Source organism: Grammomys surdaster, unplaced genomic scaffold (genome assembly GCF_004785775.1).
Source record: "Grammomys surdaster isolate TR1022 unplaced genomic scaffold, NIH_TR_1.0 60, whole genome shotgun sequence".
In the NCBI taxonomy this organism is placed as follows: Eukaryota; Metazoa; Chordata; class Mammalia; order Rodentia; family Muridae; genus Grammomys; species Grammomys surdaster.
In genome coordinates this window covers 9,731,490-9,750,610 of record NW_021604562.1, presented here as the reverse complement: position 1 = coordinate 9,750,610, position 19,121 = coordinate 9,731,490, and the positions used below count along the sequence as shown (strand labels likewise).

Here is a 19,121-nt window from a genome sequence, read left to right as displayed (position 1 = left end):
CTTCGAGGTCAAGGGCTACACAGAGAAACCCTGTTTCAAAAAACAACCAAACATACAAACAAAAGTCCTCTGGTTCCTCTTCAGATCTTATTTTTTAAAAAAATGTGGATGGCCCTAAGGACTGTACTTCATCCCCTAAAAACTAAGTCTGAGCATATCTGATAGTTATTTTAAGTATATGCAAAGGCATAGTAGTGGTGAGTTTAAATTAGGACAGCTGTTACAAATGGAAACAGAACACCAGTGGTGAAGCAGTGTTTATTAATTCCAGTAAGATACAACTCCATATATCTTTTCTTATAATGGTCATGTTAATAAGTTTAAGGCATCTTAGGTTGGGATCCCAATTTGGCCAAAGCTTCTTAAGACAGACCTTAAAACATTGCACGTGTGTGTTCGTTTTCTTTTTTTTTTTTTAAAGCCAGTCTGCATTTTAAGCAGATCAGAGGAATTTTTTTTTTCAAAAAAAAAAAGACTTATCTCAAACTGTGGTGACTGATTTCCAAATGAAAGTTCCAAGGTGTCTGTCTTAAGGAGCAAAGTGCTTCATACACTGACAGGTAAGACCACTTTGTTATTTGTATGTATTTGGTAATATAATCAATCAGATTGCAGGTGCTAAAATTGCTCATATCCAGTATGATGGCGCTTGAGACCAATAAAATAAGCCAGCAACACTAGAATAAGTACTCCTCCCAGGGCTGCTCCCACTGCTATGGGCACAAGGAAGTTGTCTTCATCTGCACTGCAGTCTTGAGCTGGATGTGGAGAAAGGACAATTGAGAACAGAAACAATGGCATTTCATATCTCTCAATTTTAAGTTAGAATGACAGCCCTTCCCCCACATATGGATTTTTACATCAAAATAGCAAGTCATTGGCATTCATTATCAGTAGTGAGATATTATACTTCATGAGATGTCCCCCAAAAGGTTTTTTTAAACAAACAAACAAAAAAAAAACAAAAACAAAAAACCCCAGTACTTCCATGTAGTTCCCCTTCATAAAAAGCAGTCATTGGGGGAGAAATATGTATAGTGCTCACATACTCCCAGGCTTCTTACAGAAATTCGCTTTTCCTTGATCAGCCTGAAGCTTTCAGAGCCAACTATGACACTGAATCCTGAATGTTAGAGAGTACTAACTCAGTAAATAAACAGTTATATAAAGCAGACACAGCACTCAATGCATAGGATGTGAGCTCACTTAGTAATAAGGAAAGATAATCTGGCCCTGCTGCCATTAATTGCTGGCTTCAAGATGTGTATGTAACTGAGGGAAAAAAGGAGTACTTATTCGCTACTGGTAGGAATGTTTTGGTTTAGCAACCATGGAAATCAATATCAAGTTTCCTTAGAAAGAAAGAAAGGAGAGAGAGAGAGAGAGAGAGAGAGAGAGAGGGAGGGAGGGAGGGAGGGAGGGAGGGAGGGAGGGAGGGAGGGAAGATGGATCTGGAAAAGGAACAAGTTAGGAAGGGGGCACATTGATAGGAATGGGAAGGAAACAAAAGGTTGCAGGAGAGAGTTCTAATGAGAAAACAATATATAGGTATATCAAATTTTCAAATTAACACCATTAATCTGAAAAATTAAAAAGACAAATACCATATATACAGTGATCCAGAAACTCCACTACTGTGTATGTAACCAGAGAAAATAATTTAGTAATCATAACAAAACAAAAACCTTAATAATAGAATTACTGTATAATCCAGCTATCCCACTCCTGAGTAGGTATCCAACAAATGAAATCAAGGTCAGAGATAACTGTACATCCGCATTTACTACAGCACTAGTCACAAGATGTATCAATACCTAACCCAGATGTCCAGTAAGGAAAAACAGATAAGGAAATTGAATATATATATATATATATGAATTTTATATAGCCATAAAGAAAAGTGCAATTATGTAATTTGCTGGGAAAACTGCAACTGAAGATCATTATGTTGACCAAAATAAGTCAGACTAACACAAATTTCCCTTTTTATATCCAGACTTAAATGTGTGTGTAAATACAAAGGAAAGGAGAACACAAGAGGGGTAAAAGAGCTTCTAACGAGGAAGGAAATGGTACAGATGTGTGGTCTACAGGTAAAGGTTTATCGATGCCATGGAAGCAGGAGAGGCTATCTGTCAAGAAGGATCAGCAAGAGGAATGAAAGGACAGGGAAGATACTGGGGAGGAAAAAAATGAAAACATATAATGCAATATATGTATGGAATGCTATAATAAAACACTGTATGATAACTTAAAAATAAAATATGCAGTCTGGTGTGAGAGTCAAACACAGAAATCAGTAGTTAGAAAGTCAAGATGTGATATGGTGGGGCAAGCAATACACAAAGTATCATGGAAATATTTCAGGGACCCAGTCAACTCAGCTTAGTTAAATAAGACACTTTGGAAAGGTGACATTTGATGTGAATGTTAAAGACAAAGAATTAATCATTAATTAATTGTAATTAACTATGCAGATAGTGGGAGGGTACTGCAGGCGTACGAAACAGCGCAAAGATCCAGTGAAAAGAGCCAGGTGGTGGTGGTGGTGGTGGTGGTGGTGGTGGTGGTGCACACCTTTAATCCCAGTACTCAGGAGGCAGGTGGATCTCTGAGTTTGAGGCCAGCCTGGTCGACAAAGTGAGTTTAAGAGAGCTAGGGCTACACAGAGAAACCCTGTGGAGAAAAACAAAAACAGCAACAACAAATAAAAGCAAAAAAAAAAAAAGACAGTGCACACAAAAACATGGAAGGTAAGAAAACATAAAGACTCCAGGAGCAATGCCAAGGAAGGTGACATAGAACAATGGATGGAAGCCAGAAAAGGTGTATTTAAGACCAGCTCACAAAAGTACACTCTCAGGTGGTTCTGCCTTATCCCAATGGAAAAACAAAGAACCAGTAACAGGAATTCAAGCAGGGTACATCTCAGAATTGCAGATGGAAGAAGACTACAGGCAGTAAGCTAGGAGCCACCTCTATTGCTAGCATCCAAGTGACCAATAACACTTTCCTGAACTGGGTTAATGACGTGTAGGGAGACCACAGATCCATTTAGAAGGTAAAATTGGCAAAAATGGATGTGAGGACTGTAACAGGCTGTGATAACAGTATGCTTTCCAATTCCACACTTGACTGGTTATGCAGATGCTGGTGCCCTTCACCATTTACCATGACGGTAATCCAAAAGAAAGAAATGTGAATTTTAGTCTTGTTGCATTGTAGTTATTGAAGATACATGGGACAGATTGTAAAAGGGGATATGTAGAAAAGGGAGATACTCAGTTTGGGTTTGAATTTAAGACGCCTATGTCCTTAGCTATACCATTCCTGAGTACATACCTAAAGGGGTCTATTCCACCACAAATACCTGTACATCTGTACTTACTGTTGCACTGTACATAGTAGTAAACAAATTCACAGTAGGAACCAGCCTAGATGTCTACGAAAAGGTGACTAGATAAGGAAAATGTGGTGCATATATACACTAGCATTTTATTTGGCTATAAATAAAAATGAAATCATTCCATTTTCAGTCAAATTGATCAAACTAACATTAGCACGTTGAGCAAAAATAAGGCAGCCTCAAAGACAAATACTCCAATTTCTCTGATCCTCACATACTGTATTTTAGTTTGTATATAGTCAAGAAACTAGACTATGAGAGGGGGGAAAGCAATTCCTAAGGGAAGAGTTGAATACATGTGATATGAAAGCAGAAAAGGGGAGGGGGAACAAGCAGCAGCAAGAATAAGTATGTGGGAAACCATCACAATACAAACTCTTAGTCTGGGTAGCATTTTTAAAACACTAAGAAAACAAGACTTCTGGGTCCCAAACAAAATGTCAATAAACTGGAACACGTAAACTGAAAAGGGACCAGAGAGAAAACTCCTAGGAATACTAATATTTGAGGAACTAAGGTATAAAAATAGAAGTAGGAAAGGCGGGTAGAAGATGGTGTCACAGCTCAGGAAGGGGAGAGCTCCCACTGTCATGAGAAGAGTTTAATATGTTAGAGAATTCTAAAACAATGCCTATAGGATCTAGCAATGTGTGGGATGAGTTATGTATGAGTCAAACTGCTGCAGAGACAACTGAATGGCAAGTGAATAGCTAATGATCAGTCACGACATCAAGGACGAAGAAGAGAGTCTTCTTTATAAATTTAAGATTAGGAAAAAGACAGCATGGGGTGCTTAGAATTGGGGACATAAAGAAAAGGTAGCATCTGGGATAGATAAATATGTTTGTAAGATGAGATAAATGTTCATAAAAAGAACAAGGCTAATGAATAGCATTATACATTATACATCATAATTCAGAGTATTATACATTATACATCATAATACAGAGTAATAGCTCCCCTTTATGAATGCAGACTTTGGAGTTTTTTAGAAGTTAGGGTCTTTTATTACCATCTCCAGTTTGAAGAAATACTTATATTTAGAAAAAAAGAAAAAGAAAAGAAAAAATTAAAAAGAGAAAGGCTAATGACATGCTGAAAATGTTCAATGAAAGGTTTCCTAGGACCTAGGAGGAATGAGATTCCAGAAGAACTGGTCATGAAAAGTCTTCTATGACTGCAGGGAAAGACGGAGAGCTAAGACACTTGCAAAGACAAACAACGAGAATCAGGATACTGCAACACCACTTACCAGTATCCCCCACTCCCTTGCCTCATCTTGCCTAAAATTTTCTTCCAGGGGTTGGACACTACCAGAGATTGATAAATCACACAGTTAAGTAAGTCTATTAAGATTATGCCAAAGTGCCAGGCTGTGGTGGCGCACGCCTGTAATCCCAGCACTTGGGAGGCAGAGGCAGGCCGATTTCTGAGTTTGAGAGTTCGAGGCTAGCCTGGTCTACAGAGTGAGTTCCAGGACAGCCAGGGCTACACAGAGAAACCCTGTCTCGAAAACAGAACAAACAAACAAACAAAAAAGATTATGCCAAAGTAAGAATGAGGGGGATTAGAGTTAAGAACAGCACTAGCTGTTCTTCAGAAGACCTGGGTTTGATTTGCAGCATCCACATGGTAGCTCACAACCATTCATAACTCCTGTTCAGGGGATCTGATGGCCTCTTCTTTAGTCCACATTCAAAAGGCACACAAGTGGTACACATACATATGCATAGGCAAAAACCCATATACAGAAAGAAAAAAAAAGAAGAGAAAAAGAATGAGGAGGTTACAATGCAGTGCTGACTACACTCTCCAATTACAAAATGTACCAAGCTCTCCTCTGACTGCCAGCCTCTGGAGCAGTAACTGGAAACAAGATGCAACCCTGGAGTTTATAAACATTTTGACATTGACTTTGGCTACCAACTTGATGGTCATTTTAAACTGCATTCTACTAAGAATCCAGAGAGTCGATGATGCTGGATTTGACTTGAGAACAGACAGTACTAAAGAGTTCCCAGTTAACTCCACCCCTTCAATTTCCCACATTTCCACCCAGCCTATAAACTATTAGGTGGCACATACCATAAAGTATTATGCCTTGGATTTAATACCTCCTGGATTTTAAAAAATTCATTAGTAGATTAATTTCTTATTTTGGCAAAAAAGTCTCAACAGTCCTCTCTTTCCCAAATTGGGTGTTTGACCTAATGCTGAGATGACTTTCATAAATACTGCCAATAAGGCTTTCATGGAAGACAAATATTCCCAGAGCAGATCAAAAAGGCAATTCCACTAATACAAAGATCTTTCTAGATGCTGTCACTTACTTAAAATGCCCAATTAGTATATGAAATGCTAATTTATAATAACTATTGATTTTATAAATTCAACTTTAAAAGAATCTGTAGGTAACTGAAAGAAAATCTGATTTTAAAAAATGGGTTTTTTTAACTCTTTGTTCTTTGCTGTTTTTGAAACAGGATCTCATGCAGTCCAAATTGGACTCAAATTTGCTATGTGGCCATGGATGACCCAGAAATCCTGATCTGTCTCCACCTTCCAACTGCTCCAAGTATGGATGTGCTCCACCGCTAAAACAGTTAATGTTAATAGGAGTCTGTCCTGAAGAAAAGAAAAGCTAGTTATGTAGGCCAAGTTGAGTTCAGTTATTCGACTAATGTACATTTAATACTACAAAGAAACTGTATTTGGGTTTTTTTTTTTTGAGACAGAGTCTCACTGTGCCATCTTGTTTGATTTAAACTCACTATGTAGTCCAGGTTGGGCTTGAACTTGCAGAGATCTGCCTGTTTGTGTCCCAAGTGCTGCAATTAAAGGAATCTGTAGCATTGTGCCTGACTGCTGAGATTCTCCACACCCACACTGCACCCTTACCTCCACCACTGCACACTGAACTCAGGGCCTGATCCATGCTAAGAAAAGTGCTCTACCACTGAGCAACACCCAACCCTGTGAGAAGGTTTCAGAGCCACAGGAACAATACAAAATTTAAAGATTGTGGGAGGGGGCACACACCTTTGATCCCAGCACTCAGGAAGCAGAGGCAGAAGAATCTCTGAGTTCCAAGTCAGTCTGGTGTACAGAGTGAGTTCCAGGACAACAAACAGTATAGAGAAACTCTGTCAAAAAAAAAAGCCCAAACAAAACAAAACAAACCTAACCAAAATAAATAAAATAAAAATTAAAGATTACAAAGTTTCATGGCCATATAGATAAAAAATAAAAACCCTACTAATCTTCAGTTTTGTACCCAGAAATCTTCCAAAGAGAAATTTCAGTCTAAGATTTAGACAACAGTTATCTGTAATGAAATATAAAACTCCTCTTAAAAACTAATTAGGATTGTTTTTTTAAAGAGTAACTTTGTCACTCACCTTCTACTGTAACATCTTACTTATATTTCTTTTAGATCTACATTCAAAACATTTCAAGTGTATCGCATGAAGCTGAACAGATACTTGAAGCTGACAGTGAAGGCACAGCTCAGTGGGGAATGTGCACGTTGTGTAAGCATGAGGAACTAAGCTCAGATGCCTAGCATCCACTGTGTGCATCTGCAATCTCAGGGCAGCACTGGGAGGAGGTCACTGGATCAAACAAGCACTCTGGCCAATTGGTCTAGCAAAAAGAGCAATCTCCACATTAATAAAGACCCTGTCTCAAAAATAAGGTGGAAAGCACACAAGAAACCTAACATAGACGTGTAGTCTTTACATGTACACACAGTATACACATGCAACTACATGCATGTGTATACAGAAAATATTTGAAGCTATTCAATATAACTTAGATATGTCTACACCAATTTCAAAGACAAGACATAATGATTACTGACAGGATTTGGGTTCCCAGGGAGAAGAAAAGGAGATGAGTAGAAGAGAGGTAAACCCAAGACAATTCAACTTTATCTACCTAAACAGATGGTAATGCTATAATCTTCAAAATAGATGAATCTTCTATGAATTCTTCCTGACAATGTGCGGGATATGTAAAGTGGTACACTGTTCACTGAGTTTAAGTATGTGTTTGAAATAAAACACGTGGCTTCTTCTCAGGCTTTTTCTAAAATACTCAAAGGTGCACTTAACTTTTCTGAAATGAAAGGTATTACTCAAAGAGGTAAGAATAAGCAGAAGTTTAAAGCCCCCACAATCCCTAGATGAAGAAATCTGTGAGACTAACACCCTAAAGAAGCTCAGAAACTTGGCCAAAGTAGCTACCAGCCGAGTTGAGAGCTTTGATAATGAACTGCAATACCATGGCTTACCTCGGTATCTCAGGGGAAAGCTCCCAGGTGAACTGCTACTTTGTCTTGCATAACATACTAACGTGATTGGGAAATTACATGGGGATTGAAAAAGCAAATGTGAGCTAATCTAGGAGACAGGTTGTGTTATGGATGTGAAATGCTAACCTCAATTTAGAAATTAAGAAAAGTGTACCAAAGCCAGGTGGTGGTGGCGCACGCCTTTAATCCCAGCACTTGGGAGGCAGAGGCAGGCAGATTTCAGAGTTCGAGGCCAGCCTGGTCTACAGAGTGAGTTCCAGGACAGCCAGGGCTACACAGAGAAACCCTGTCTTGAAAAACCAAAAAAAAAAAAAAGAAAGAAAAGTGTACTAAAAAGAGATGCTCTGAAGCTTTTACTATAAAATAAATATCCTAGATTACTGTTTACATCACTAGCTGTGAGTTAGATTCCACAAGAGTGTTTATGCTTACACACACACACACACACACACACACACACTGTCTGCTGGCCTGCCCCTCTCCCTCTTCCTCCCTCCCCTCCCTCCCCCCCCTTTCTCCTTATAACAGACTTTCCAAATAAAATCATCCAGATCTGAAGCCTAGGTAAAGATGCTGTGTCAAGTACTTCCTATTCTGCAGCCATCCTTGTGCCACTCAAACCTTCCAACTGGGACGGTCTTTCCAGACACAGTAGCACACAGACAACATGTATTGAAAACAATCTAGTTCTATATTCTTAAGCACTTCTAAGTTTTTTTTTTAATTGCCATATGTAATATACAAAATCTTCACTTTTAACCAGTGTGAAAAAATGTGAGCAAGTTTCCTTAAGAAATAAAAGAATCTTTATTGATTTAGAAGCAATGTTGGGCAAACAGACAGGCAAATATCTGAGAAGAGATATCATACATCAACTAGCACTTTAAACATTTGAAGAGAAAACATGGAAAGTACTTACATGGACCAGTTTGTTATACAAATTCTAACGTGTGGAAAACATACCAAACCAAATAGAATATTACCATCAAGAAGCAAAACCAGTAAAACAAAACAAAAATACAAAAAAAATACAAAGAGAGTGTGTATTATCTATAGGAAATAATAGTGTAAATAGCAGTACATAAACTGGCCCATGTAAAATACAAAAATATTTACTGAAGTCAAATCTTTCTATAAAACAGTGCTTTGGAGGTATCTTAATATGAATTTGATATATAATGTAAATGTAAAATCGTTTAGAAACATTAACAGCATTAAGCCAGTGCCACCCACTTGTTCTAATTAGTCCTCTTTTTAAAAGCTGTTTTGTTGATTCATGACAAATACATAAGACCTATGTTCTTAAAAGCACAATCCATTCTTTTAGGATTAACAAGCTTATGCAAAAACACAGTGAAAATGAAAAATGTATTTTAAAAATCAGATTTCTGGTTCATTTATAACAAGTGCTTTAAGTTGGCCATGCAGTTCCCTGTTGCTCTAGAAGACAGTCAGAAATAGGATTCTGAACTAGTAAGGTTTTCAGGCTAAGTAGACAGCAAGTTAAAGTGACACAATCTGTTATTCCTATATAACTCAAAAGACAGTCACAGACATAAACATGCTAACATGCAAGTGCCTATATGTGTGCATTTATATCATGTATTCAAGATCAGCATTTTGGAACCCAGATAGCTCTTCATTTTCTTGTGAATGAAAAGCATTTAATCTGTCCTTCCCAAATAACAAGAACCTTCTATATATGGCTGCAGATCTTAAGAAATATTTGCTGGGCCATACCAGTATGTACACATATACGCATACATGTATGGAAGATGTCCTAGAAGCTGCAAGGAATACATGATGTGTTAAGTATCAGGCTAAAATAATTAGCTCTCTCATATAAGCAGTAGGTGGTGCATAGTAAATGAACAATCGGTGTCATCTCTGAGTACAGCACTAAATAGAAAAGTACCACAATGAACAGTAACTAAGTTTTGATTATCACAGAACCATTTAAACATGAAAGCCAAATTAGTAAGTGCTGTAGCAGTCAATGCAAACTGTAAATGAAGACCATGTTAATGGACTAAGGCAAGACTACAACTTTTGGATTAGGTGCAAGCAAATTTATGAGTGTAAGTGCACTTCGTTATCTAGGTTCTCAGACATAGTAACATTTCTTCTTGAGGAAAAAGGAAAGAACAAAGCACATTACCATCAACAAGGAAGACTGGAAAGTTCAAGAGAAATCTGCATTAATCTTAGTGCTGCATGTAGAGGCCAATTTCTGGGTACAAAGCACTAATGCCCTCATTTGGCACTGCCTAGCAATTATCTCTAAAGCACCTAAAACCAGATTGAAATGCCCAGTTGGAATTGCTTTGTGTCTTGCAATTTAAAAGATTGAAACATTCAGTTTTTCTTTTAAAAAGATTAAATAAAAAGGTTAACATCTACTGTAAAATTTAGAACTTTTGTGTTTTCGTCATTTCAGCCACATTAAATACAAAGGTATTCAAAAACATGGGGAAAGAATTTTACTGGCAAGATCATTGATACTTCTGGGCTCTGCTCAAATCTACTGATACCTTTTTTCATAGGTCAAATATGGAGCAAGGCCGAAGTAACTAAGTCAACCTGCAAACAAAAAGTCACAAGCAATGCAAAAGGAGCAAGTACAAATCCACTGGAGATCATGATGGCCAAAGTCAACCTCATGCAGGCAGAAGAAACCTGCTCTTTTTCTTACACTGGGCGTTCTCATTAGAAATTCCAGACAGTGAAACAGAACCTATAGTCCAGATAATTTTGTACATGCCTTTTGCTATAGTAGTCTTAGACTCCTTAGTCAGGAAAACCAAAATCATATAATTCATTTGTAGTTGATAGTATTTGGAATTCTTTTGTTTTAATTTGAGATCTAGCATACCACCCAATCTAAGAGCAGGACTGTAACTAAATGTACCTTCAATAGTATTGCATGTGAGAACTTGTACTTGCTTTATTGTTTTGTAACAGAGATCACATGTGGATTAGTGTTACAGAGTCTGATATCCAGCATAGGTCTTTCTTCTGCCAATTAGGTAAGCAATCACTATAACGATAATCAAGCCTGAAAGACCAGCACCAACTATAATTGGTATTAGAATGGTGTCATCATCCAGCGAACACTCCTGGGCTGTAGGTGAGAAAAAGTGTGTAACAAATAATGAGTATAATCAAAAAGAAATATCCAAAAGTAAAAGATGCTGATTTTAAAAGTCAGAAATGCTCTTATAAAATAAATTTCAACTAACAAAAGCAGGTATATTTTTTATGATAAAGTACAGAAAGTGATGACCAGTTAAAGCTACAATCCTAAAGTGCATTTGCCCTTTCACTTGTGAGTACATATGAAGATATGTATGTGTGAATAACACAGATTTATTTATAGCTCTAAGTAAACAATGTATCACATGTTATGCACACACTGTGTTGTATATACTTCTAAGATGGGAGAATTACTTTGTCATAAATGAAGAGCTCTAACCCAGCCTATGTCTACAGAACCACTTTAACCTCTAAGTGGGAGGTGTACATCTATCTCTGGGGAAATAGAAAACATTAAAGAGTATTACTGGACTGAACAATCAATCAGGCTGGCTCTGGAGTTCATTAACAATAGGGGTCAGCAAACTATAGCCCAAGTGCCAAACCTGGCTAAAAAGATAAAAATAACATGAATCATTTTAAATGACTGGAAAGGAAGACACTCTTTTGTGAAACATAGAGGTTATATGAAATTCCAATTTTCATATCCTTAAAGTTTTACTAGAACACAGCCACACTCATCTGTATGAAGTACCTAGGGAGGTTTCCAAGCTACAACTGCAGGAGTTGCAACACAGACTGTATGACCCAAAAGCTTGAGAAATCACTGTTGAAACTGTTTCACAAAAAGCTTCTGTTCCCCAGCTTAAAATATGTGATTTGTGTGGTGGAAGAGCGAGAAACTAGGACCTCTTACTAATTTGAGTGTGTTTACTACATGTTTTATCAATCTGGCTCAGAATAGCAGCCCAAAGGGGCTAGTTTTTTCTATTTATAGCAAGTAGTCTGATCTAATAAAATCCAATCAACACTCTTCAACCTAACTGCAATTCTATTTCCTCCCTGAATACACTTAAGTATTACCTGGGCGTGATATTTATAGTTACCCACAACCAAGAACCTAGTTCCATAAATAGATCATGCATTCAATATCAGTATTAAACGTTATATCTCTCTGGCACCCTAACTTTCAAATTAGGCAAAGAGCAATGGCTCATCTCAGGCCACTGCCAATAAGATAAACAGACCTGGACTGAGAATAGTACTGCAGATGATTTTAAATTTTAAACACAAAATCAGACCTCAAATTAGGATAATGATGTAGGGAGCTGGATGAAGATTTCAAAAAATAATTCTATTGTAAGATCAAAATAATTAAAGTAATAAATAAACAAACACAGAAAAAAATTGGATTCTATTTTTGGTTTTTTTGAAACAGGATCTTATATACCCCAGGTTAGCCTGGAAGTAACATTGAGCCAAAGGATGACCTTGAACCCCAGATGACTCTGCCTTGATCAGCTGAGTACTGTGATTATAAGCACGTATTACCACTTCTGTCAAAGGAAATAGTATCTTGAATTTTTTTTTTTTTTTTACGGCCGGTCAGTGGTGGCCCATGCATTTAATCCCAGCACTTGGGAGGCAGAGGCATGGATTTCTGAGTTCGAGGCCAGCCTGGTCTACAGAGTGAGTTCCAGGACAGCCAGGGCTACACAGAGAAACCCTGTCTCAAACAAACAAACAAACAAACAAAAGAACATTTTTTTTTAAGTTGTGATTAACCTTTCTACCCACAAGAATGGTAAAAGGCCTGATCTCTTTTAAGGTAAACAAGGCCAAGTTGGTATTTGGTAGCATTGTAAAGGCAGCTGAATAGTTCATAGCATATTTACTTTAAACACAGCATCTCCATTTACTTATAAGCCTCTAGATTAATTGTCTGAAAGAATGGAAATGACTGGAAAGCTCTGCTCAGCAAAGCTCTGCTCCACAAACCCCCAATTTAAGTAACTGGTTTAAAAGCACAAGTCACTTAAAGAATTTGCTGTACTTTTTTTCTGTCATGCGAAACGTAATCTTGCAATGCCAAATACATCTTTTGTATTCATACAAATACAGTATAATGAACTCTATATGGGGATTTCATTAAAACCCAAATAAAGGCCATTATTTGCCCTTCTAAAGTAGGTCTTCAAAAAGCCTTATTATTTGAACTAAATTGTACTTGCAGATCTCCCTATGCCACTCTGGCTAGCAAGATGAATTCATGGGTGTGAGGCTTTGCTACTACCCTGTATCTTGTGTCTTAAGCAAATCAAACCAAATTGTTTTCATAAGGGTATGAAAATGTTCCCAAAGAAGATGGTCCCAAGAAGGCAGATTGAAGGTAGTTAAAGCTGCTGCTCCAAGTACCATCCCTACCCAAACTCAACCTGGGAAAGTACCTCTTCCTTAAAAAGGATCCTTAAATACTTCAAATTATTTTCAGGTTTTCAAAAACTGTATCTACTTTGAGCAAAATGATGAGCCAAATGAAGAGTTACACAATTGGTTCCAGGCTGTAAGAACTTTCTATCAGAATCAAGAGGGGAATTCTTATTTCTCTATGTTTATGTACAGAATCCCTTTGTCTCGGTGGAAAGCCCACCTACAGGGTAATAGAAGAATGTAATGAATAAGGTTTGTTTCTTACCTGTAGAATACTCTCCTTTTGTCACATTAAAAGGTTGCACCTTTAGGTTAAAGGTATTTATCTGAAATGTTCTGGACACGGAAATCACTTGCTCTTTGTTGCACATGTAAGAACTTCCCAGAGGAGCATCCCAGAAGCTAAGGTTGTTATTTGAAATGTTGAAAGCTGCAGGAAAAAAAGGCAGGTTAGTAACTTCTTCGTGTATCAACATAAGAAAAATGAAACAGTCATTAGGATTGTGTCTCGTGTGTGGGTGGAGGGTTGTGTGTATGGGGTGTGTGTGTGTGTGTGTGTGTGTGCAGATTCACGTGGATGTGTGCATGGCATGCATGTGAGGGGTTGGCCAGCAGACAATCTTGAGTATTGTTCCTTAGATGTTGTCCATCTTGGTTTTGAAGACAGGGTCTTTCATTGGCTTAAAAGCTTGCCAAATAAGCAAGACTAGCCGGCAAGCTAGCTCCAGCAATCCACCTGTTTCTGCCTTCCCAGCAGTGAAATCACAAGTGCTCATTGTCACGCCTACCTTTTTTTAAATCAGATCTTTGTGCTCTGCAAATACTTGGAACAACTGAGCTATCTCCCTAGCCTTGCTAAGAGTTTGGAGTCAGGCTCTGACCACCTGCCTCCTCCAAAAAAAAAAAAAAAAAAGAACAAACAACTGTTGCCATTACTAAGCTCACTTGTTTCTTTTGTTTCCTGAGACAGGATATCATTAACTAGACCAAACTGACCTAGGGCTCACTATGTAACTCACGTTGGCTTCACACTTGTGATCTTCCTGTCTCAGCTTCCCAAGGCTGCAAAACCAGGCATGCACCACCTCATTCACTTCTTCCTAATCTTTCCATAGAGGTTTCAGTAGTCTAAAATTCAGTCACTTCCCTAACAAATATCCACCATTCTCTGAAAAAATAATTCTGCAAGGGAGAGAACACTATAGTTCTAGATTAGATTTTAAGTTGTGATCAAAAATATTTTTACATAGCATCTTCTATTTCATAAGACACAATCTGGCCATAAGCTAATTAGCATTTCTTCTCCTTCCATAAAACCCACTCTTTTCCTCCAAGCCAAGGCTGCGCTTACCTGAGCCATTAGTCAAATACATGTTGACATTCACTTCCTTCAGATAGAATCGTTTCCCATTTTTCTGTTTGAAAGAGAGCTTCTAGTTAACAACATATCACAACCATCTAAAGAGTTGATATCTACAGAATAGGAATCTAGTACCATTATACAGATGAGGTATAAACCATAAGACCTGGGCCAGCAGCATAAACTACAACTAAGTCTTGTCACTAATTGACACAAAACTATTTTTCCAATGCATTTCATTTCTAAACTCTTTGATTAGAGCAGTCAGACATTTCTGGATATAGGATAATTCATCCTCTCCTCTGTTTTATTCTTCTTGTTGCCTGCTGAGTTCACATTATCTAGCCTAGGTCACAATGTGACCTTTTTATTGTTTTTTTGTTTATTTTGTTTTCTTTTTTTCTTTTATGAGACAGGGTTTCTCTGCATAACCCTGGCTGTCCTGGAACTCAGCTCTGTAAATCAGGCTGGCCTGGAACACAGAGATGCTCCTGCCTCTGCCCAAATGAGGTACATGTACACAATTGAACTCTATTCAGCTAAAACAAAGAGATAGTGAAATTTGCAGGCAAATGGATGGAACTTGAGAATATCACCCTGAGTGAAGTAGCCCAGACCCAGAGAGATGAACATGGCATGTACTACTCATTTATAAGTAGATATTAGCCATAAAGTGCAGGATAACCATGCTACAATCCACAGACTCAAAGAACCTGGGTAATAAGGAGAACCCAAGGAAGGATGCATGAATCTCCCCCAGAAGGGGAAACAACATAGTCATTGGAAGTGGATGAAGAGAGGGAACGAAACTGGGTGGAAGAAGGAGTGAGGAGGGGAACAGGAATGGCAAGCATGAGTGGGGGGAGGGGGACAGGAGAGGGTTAGGAGTGAGAATGGAAATCAATGGGGGCATCTCTGGGACTAACTCAAGGCCTGGGACAGGGGAGGCTACTGGTAGTCTATAGAGGTGACCCAAGCTGAGATCCTTACCAGAGGGGAATACAGAGACTGAAGTAGCCACCTCCTACAGCCAGATAGGACTTCCAATGGAGGGAGGGGGACACCAATCCCCACACAAAACCTTCAACCCAAAATTTGTCCTGCCTATAAGATGTGCAGAGATAAAGATGGAGCAGAGATTGAGGAAATGACCAACAAATGGCTTCCCCAACTTGAGACCCATCCCATGAGAGAGCTAACCCCTGACACTATTAATGATACTTTGCTATGCTTGCAGACAGAAACCTAGTGTAGCTGTTTCCCAAGAGGCTTCATCCAGCAGCAGATGGAAACAAATACAGAGACCCACAGCCAAACATCAGTTGGCGCTCAGGAGTCTGGTAGAAGAGTGGGGAATAGCATTGAGTGAGCCGGAGGGGTCAAGGACACCACAAGCCCTACAGACTCAACTAAGCTGGGCCTATGCGGGCTCACAGAGACTGAACCACCAACCAAAGAGCATGCAGGGGCTGGACCTAGGACCCCTACATATGTGAAGCAGATGTGCAGCTTGGTCTTCATGTGGGCCTCAGAACAACTGGAGCAGGGGTTGTCTCTGACTCTGTTGCCTGCCATTGGATCCCCTTCCCCTACCTGGACTGGCTGGTTCAGCCTCAGTGGGAGAGGACGTACATTGTCATGTTCCGACTAGATGTCCCAGGATGGAGTGGTACCCAAGGAGGGTTTCCCCTTCTCTGAGGTGAAGAGGAGAAGGTAAAAGAGGGAAGGATTTGTAAGGGCATGACTGGGAGAGAGGGGGGCTATGATCAGGTGTAAAGTGAATTAAAAAAATGAATTACTGGCATGTGCTACCATGACCAGCTCACCATGTGATCTTTTAACCCACTCAGCTCTCTGCTTTTCACTACTATTATCTCTTTTGTTTGCTCATCATCCTGATCTTTTAATACTATTTACTACCTTTGCATTTTTGTTTTGTTTTCTAAACTTTGTGATTTGGGTCTAGGACCCAAGGCTTATTGCATGTAACAGGCAAGTATTATTTAATTGAGGCCAATGTTTATCTATTAAAATTTTTATTATACTTAGTTTGTGTGTGTACATACATAAACTCATATGTGTGGAGGTCCAAAGATAACCCATGGCTCTCTCCCTCAATCATGTTGCTACTAAGGACAAAACACAAGTCATCATCAGACACAAGTGCCTTTACCCACTGACCTATTTAGCCAAGTTTTTATCTGTCTGACTGTCTGTCTGTCTGTCTGTCTGTCTGTCTGTCTAATAGAGGCAGGGTCTCTATATACCTTCTGGCTATCCTGGAACTTTCTCACACTCAAGAGACTCACATGCCTCTGCCTACTAAGTGCTGGGAAGTTTATTTTTTATTAACATATATTTTACTTTTATTTTGATCAGTAGTTCACTATATAGCCTTGGATAGGCTGTAACTTATTATGTAGACCAGGCTAGCTCAACTCAGCTATCCACCTGCCTCTCTCTCCCAAGTGCTGGATCAAAGGCTTGCATTACCCCACATCCCACTAAATATATTAATTGTATGTATTTTGTTTTTGAGACAGGGTCTTTCTGACGTAGCCAGGACTGTTCTGGAGCTCACTATGTAGATAGACCAAGCTAGCCTGGGACTCACAGAAATCCAACTGCCTCTGCCTCCTAAGAGCTAGGATTAAAGGTGTGTATCACCATGCCCAGCACTTAATTATATGTATTGATAAAGCTCAGTGTGATATTCAGACACATGCATACACCATATACTCATCAAATAAAGGGCAATTGGCATTTCTCTTGCCTTAGTACTGCTAATGTTTGAAGCTCTGAAGTTCCCTTTTCTAGATCTTCATAAAATACAACATAGGATACTTTGAGCTAGCCATCCTATTGTAGTATGGAACATTTACTGTCCCTCTACCTAGCCTAGGACCCCTATTACCTTTCTTAAGCATTTAACTGATCAACTAGTCATTGTAATTGTCTATGTGCTTAGTATACATAAAGTACCATGTCTAAATACTCCATGGGACTAGCAAGATGAATCGGACTTGTATCTTGCCCTCTAAGTGCTTGTAATCTGCCAGGGAACATAGATAGATACACAAGAAATTAAAGATACAGCTCAATGGTGGAGGGCTTGCTTAGCATTTATGAGTCCTGGAGTTGTAACCCCCAAGCTCCTTGACTCAAAAGAAGAGATATACAAATAAGTTGATCCTGTTTAAAAAACAAAGTGACAAGTTAGAAATTTGACAAGAAAGAAATTATCTCTAATGAGGGAAGATACAAAACTCATGCCAGCTGAGAGATGGGGAATTTGGGGTGGGTAGGATTTGCTTAGGAGACAAGTGGACCAAGGATATGTTCAAGAAGGCAACACCATAAGCAAAGAAACATTACTTAAATAAACACCTGAGAACGAAGTGCTAGCCATTATTCTTTCTGTGTGTGAGACACTGGAAATTGACCCTAGAATTCAACATATGTTAGACAAGCATCCTGACACTGAGTCATACGTCCTCAGTCTTTTTTTTTTTTTTTTTTTTTTTTTTTGCTATTTTGAGACAGGGTCCCACTAAGCTGCCCAGACTAGCACTAAACTCAAGTAGTACATGCTGGCCTTGAATTTGCAATCTCCTCCCAGCCTCCCAAGTAGCTGGGAGTATAGGGCTATGCCACCAGCCTGGGCTCCAAAACCCCATACTACTGATGCTGTTACTATGCCATTTAGGATGAGTCATTCAAGCATAGAGTTGCTAAGTGACCTCCCCCACTGCTGCCAATTAGCAATCAGTGAGCTGGAATTTAAACCCAAAGTCTGGCTCTAAACATATGGACTGGTTACTGCTGTACTCTTAGACTTCACAAGCTATTGCAGAGTGAAGAAGGTTCACGAAGTGAAATAAAAGTTGCAGGAGGAGGAAAGGCCTTGAGCTGCCCTTCTGTCATTTAGATGTTACCTTGTTGGCAAAACACAATCACTGAAGATTTATGGGAAGAGTTGTGCTTTGGGAAGATTAATCTAAGTGAGATAAACAAAGGGGGAGGTTAGGTAAGAGGCTTTTGAACAACCCAGATGAGAGAAAGCACTGGAAGCAGACCTGAGGTAGAGAGAGTGGAATGAAATGAAGACAGAGAGAAATTTCAGCAGCAAGTGTAACAGAGGACTTGATGTTTCCTCTTACTATGTCCTCTCTCTGTTCAGCCAATGCCTCTGCCTGGCACTCAAATGGGCTCCTAACTTTGTTCTAACTACCTTCATGCTCAGCTGAACGCACAGCTCACCTTTATCCCCCCAGCCGGCATTGATTATGTTCCTTTATCCAGTGACAACCTTTACTTTTCAAAACACTTCTCCTCCTTACCTCTGTACAGATCTGACCTACCCTTGAATGCCCTCAAATGTCATCTTTTCCATTAAACCTTTGTCTCTCCTCCAGTCAGAACTAAGCTCTTCGCTTCCTCTTTGTGTTAACATCTGGCCTGGCACTAGGCATGTAGCCAGGTAGCTGCATGCTTCCTTAGCATTTGTGAGGCCCTGAATTCGATCCCCATTGAGAGAGACAAAGAGAAAAGAGAATGAGAGGGAGAGGGAGAAAAGAGGG

At 39.0% G+C, this 19,121-nt stretch overlaps 1 protein-coding gene across 2 annotated transcripts in view; it reads right to left on the bottom strand.

The window, feature by feature from the left end:
* Positions 1 to 239: 239 nt before the first annotated feature.
* The window catches only part of Lamp2 (lysosomal associated membrane protein 2), a 45,273-nt gene continuing 26,391 nt past the window's right edge, over positions 240 to 19,121 (bottom strand). Inside the window, exons 7-9 of one of the 2 annotated variants that reach the window (XM_028770286.1) lie at positions 14,533 to 14,596; positions 13,447 to 13,611; positions 240 to 758 (exon numbers count right to left, since the gene is read on the bottom strand). In XM_028770286.1, the coding sequence (XP_028626119.1) occupies positions 619 to 758; positions 13,447 to 13,611; positions 14,533 to 14,596 (369 nt within the window). In that variant the 3' untranslated portion in view covers positions 240 to 618. Of the gene's footprint in view, positions 759 to 8,501; positions 10,840 to 13,446; positions 13,612 to 14,532; positions 14,597 to 19,121 lie in introns of those variants that run through there. The other variant, XM_028770939.1, reaches the window with a different exon arrangement.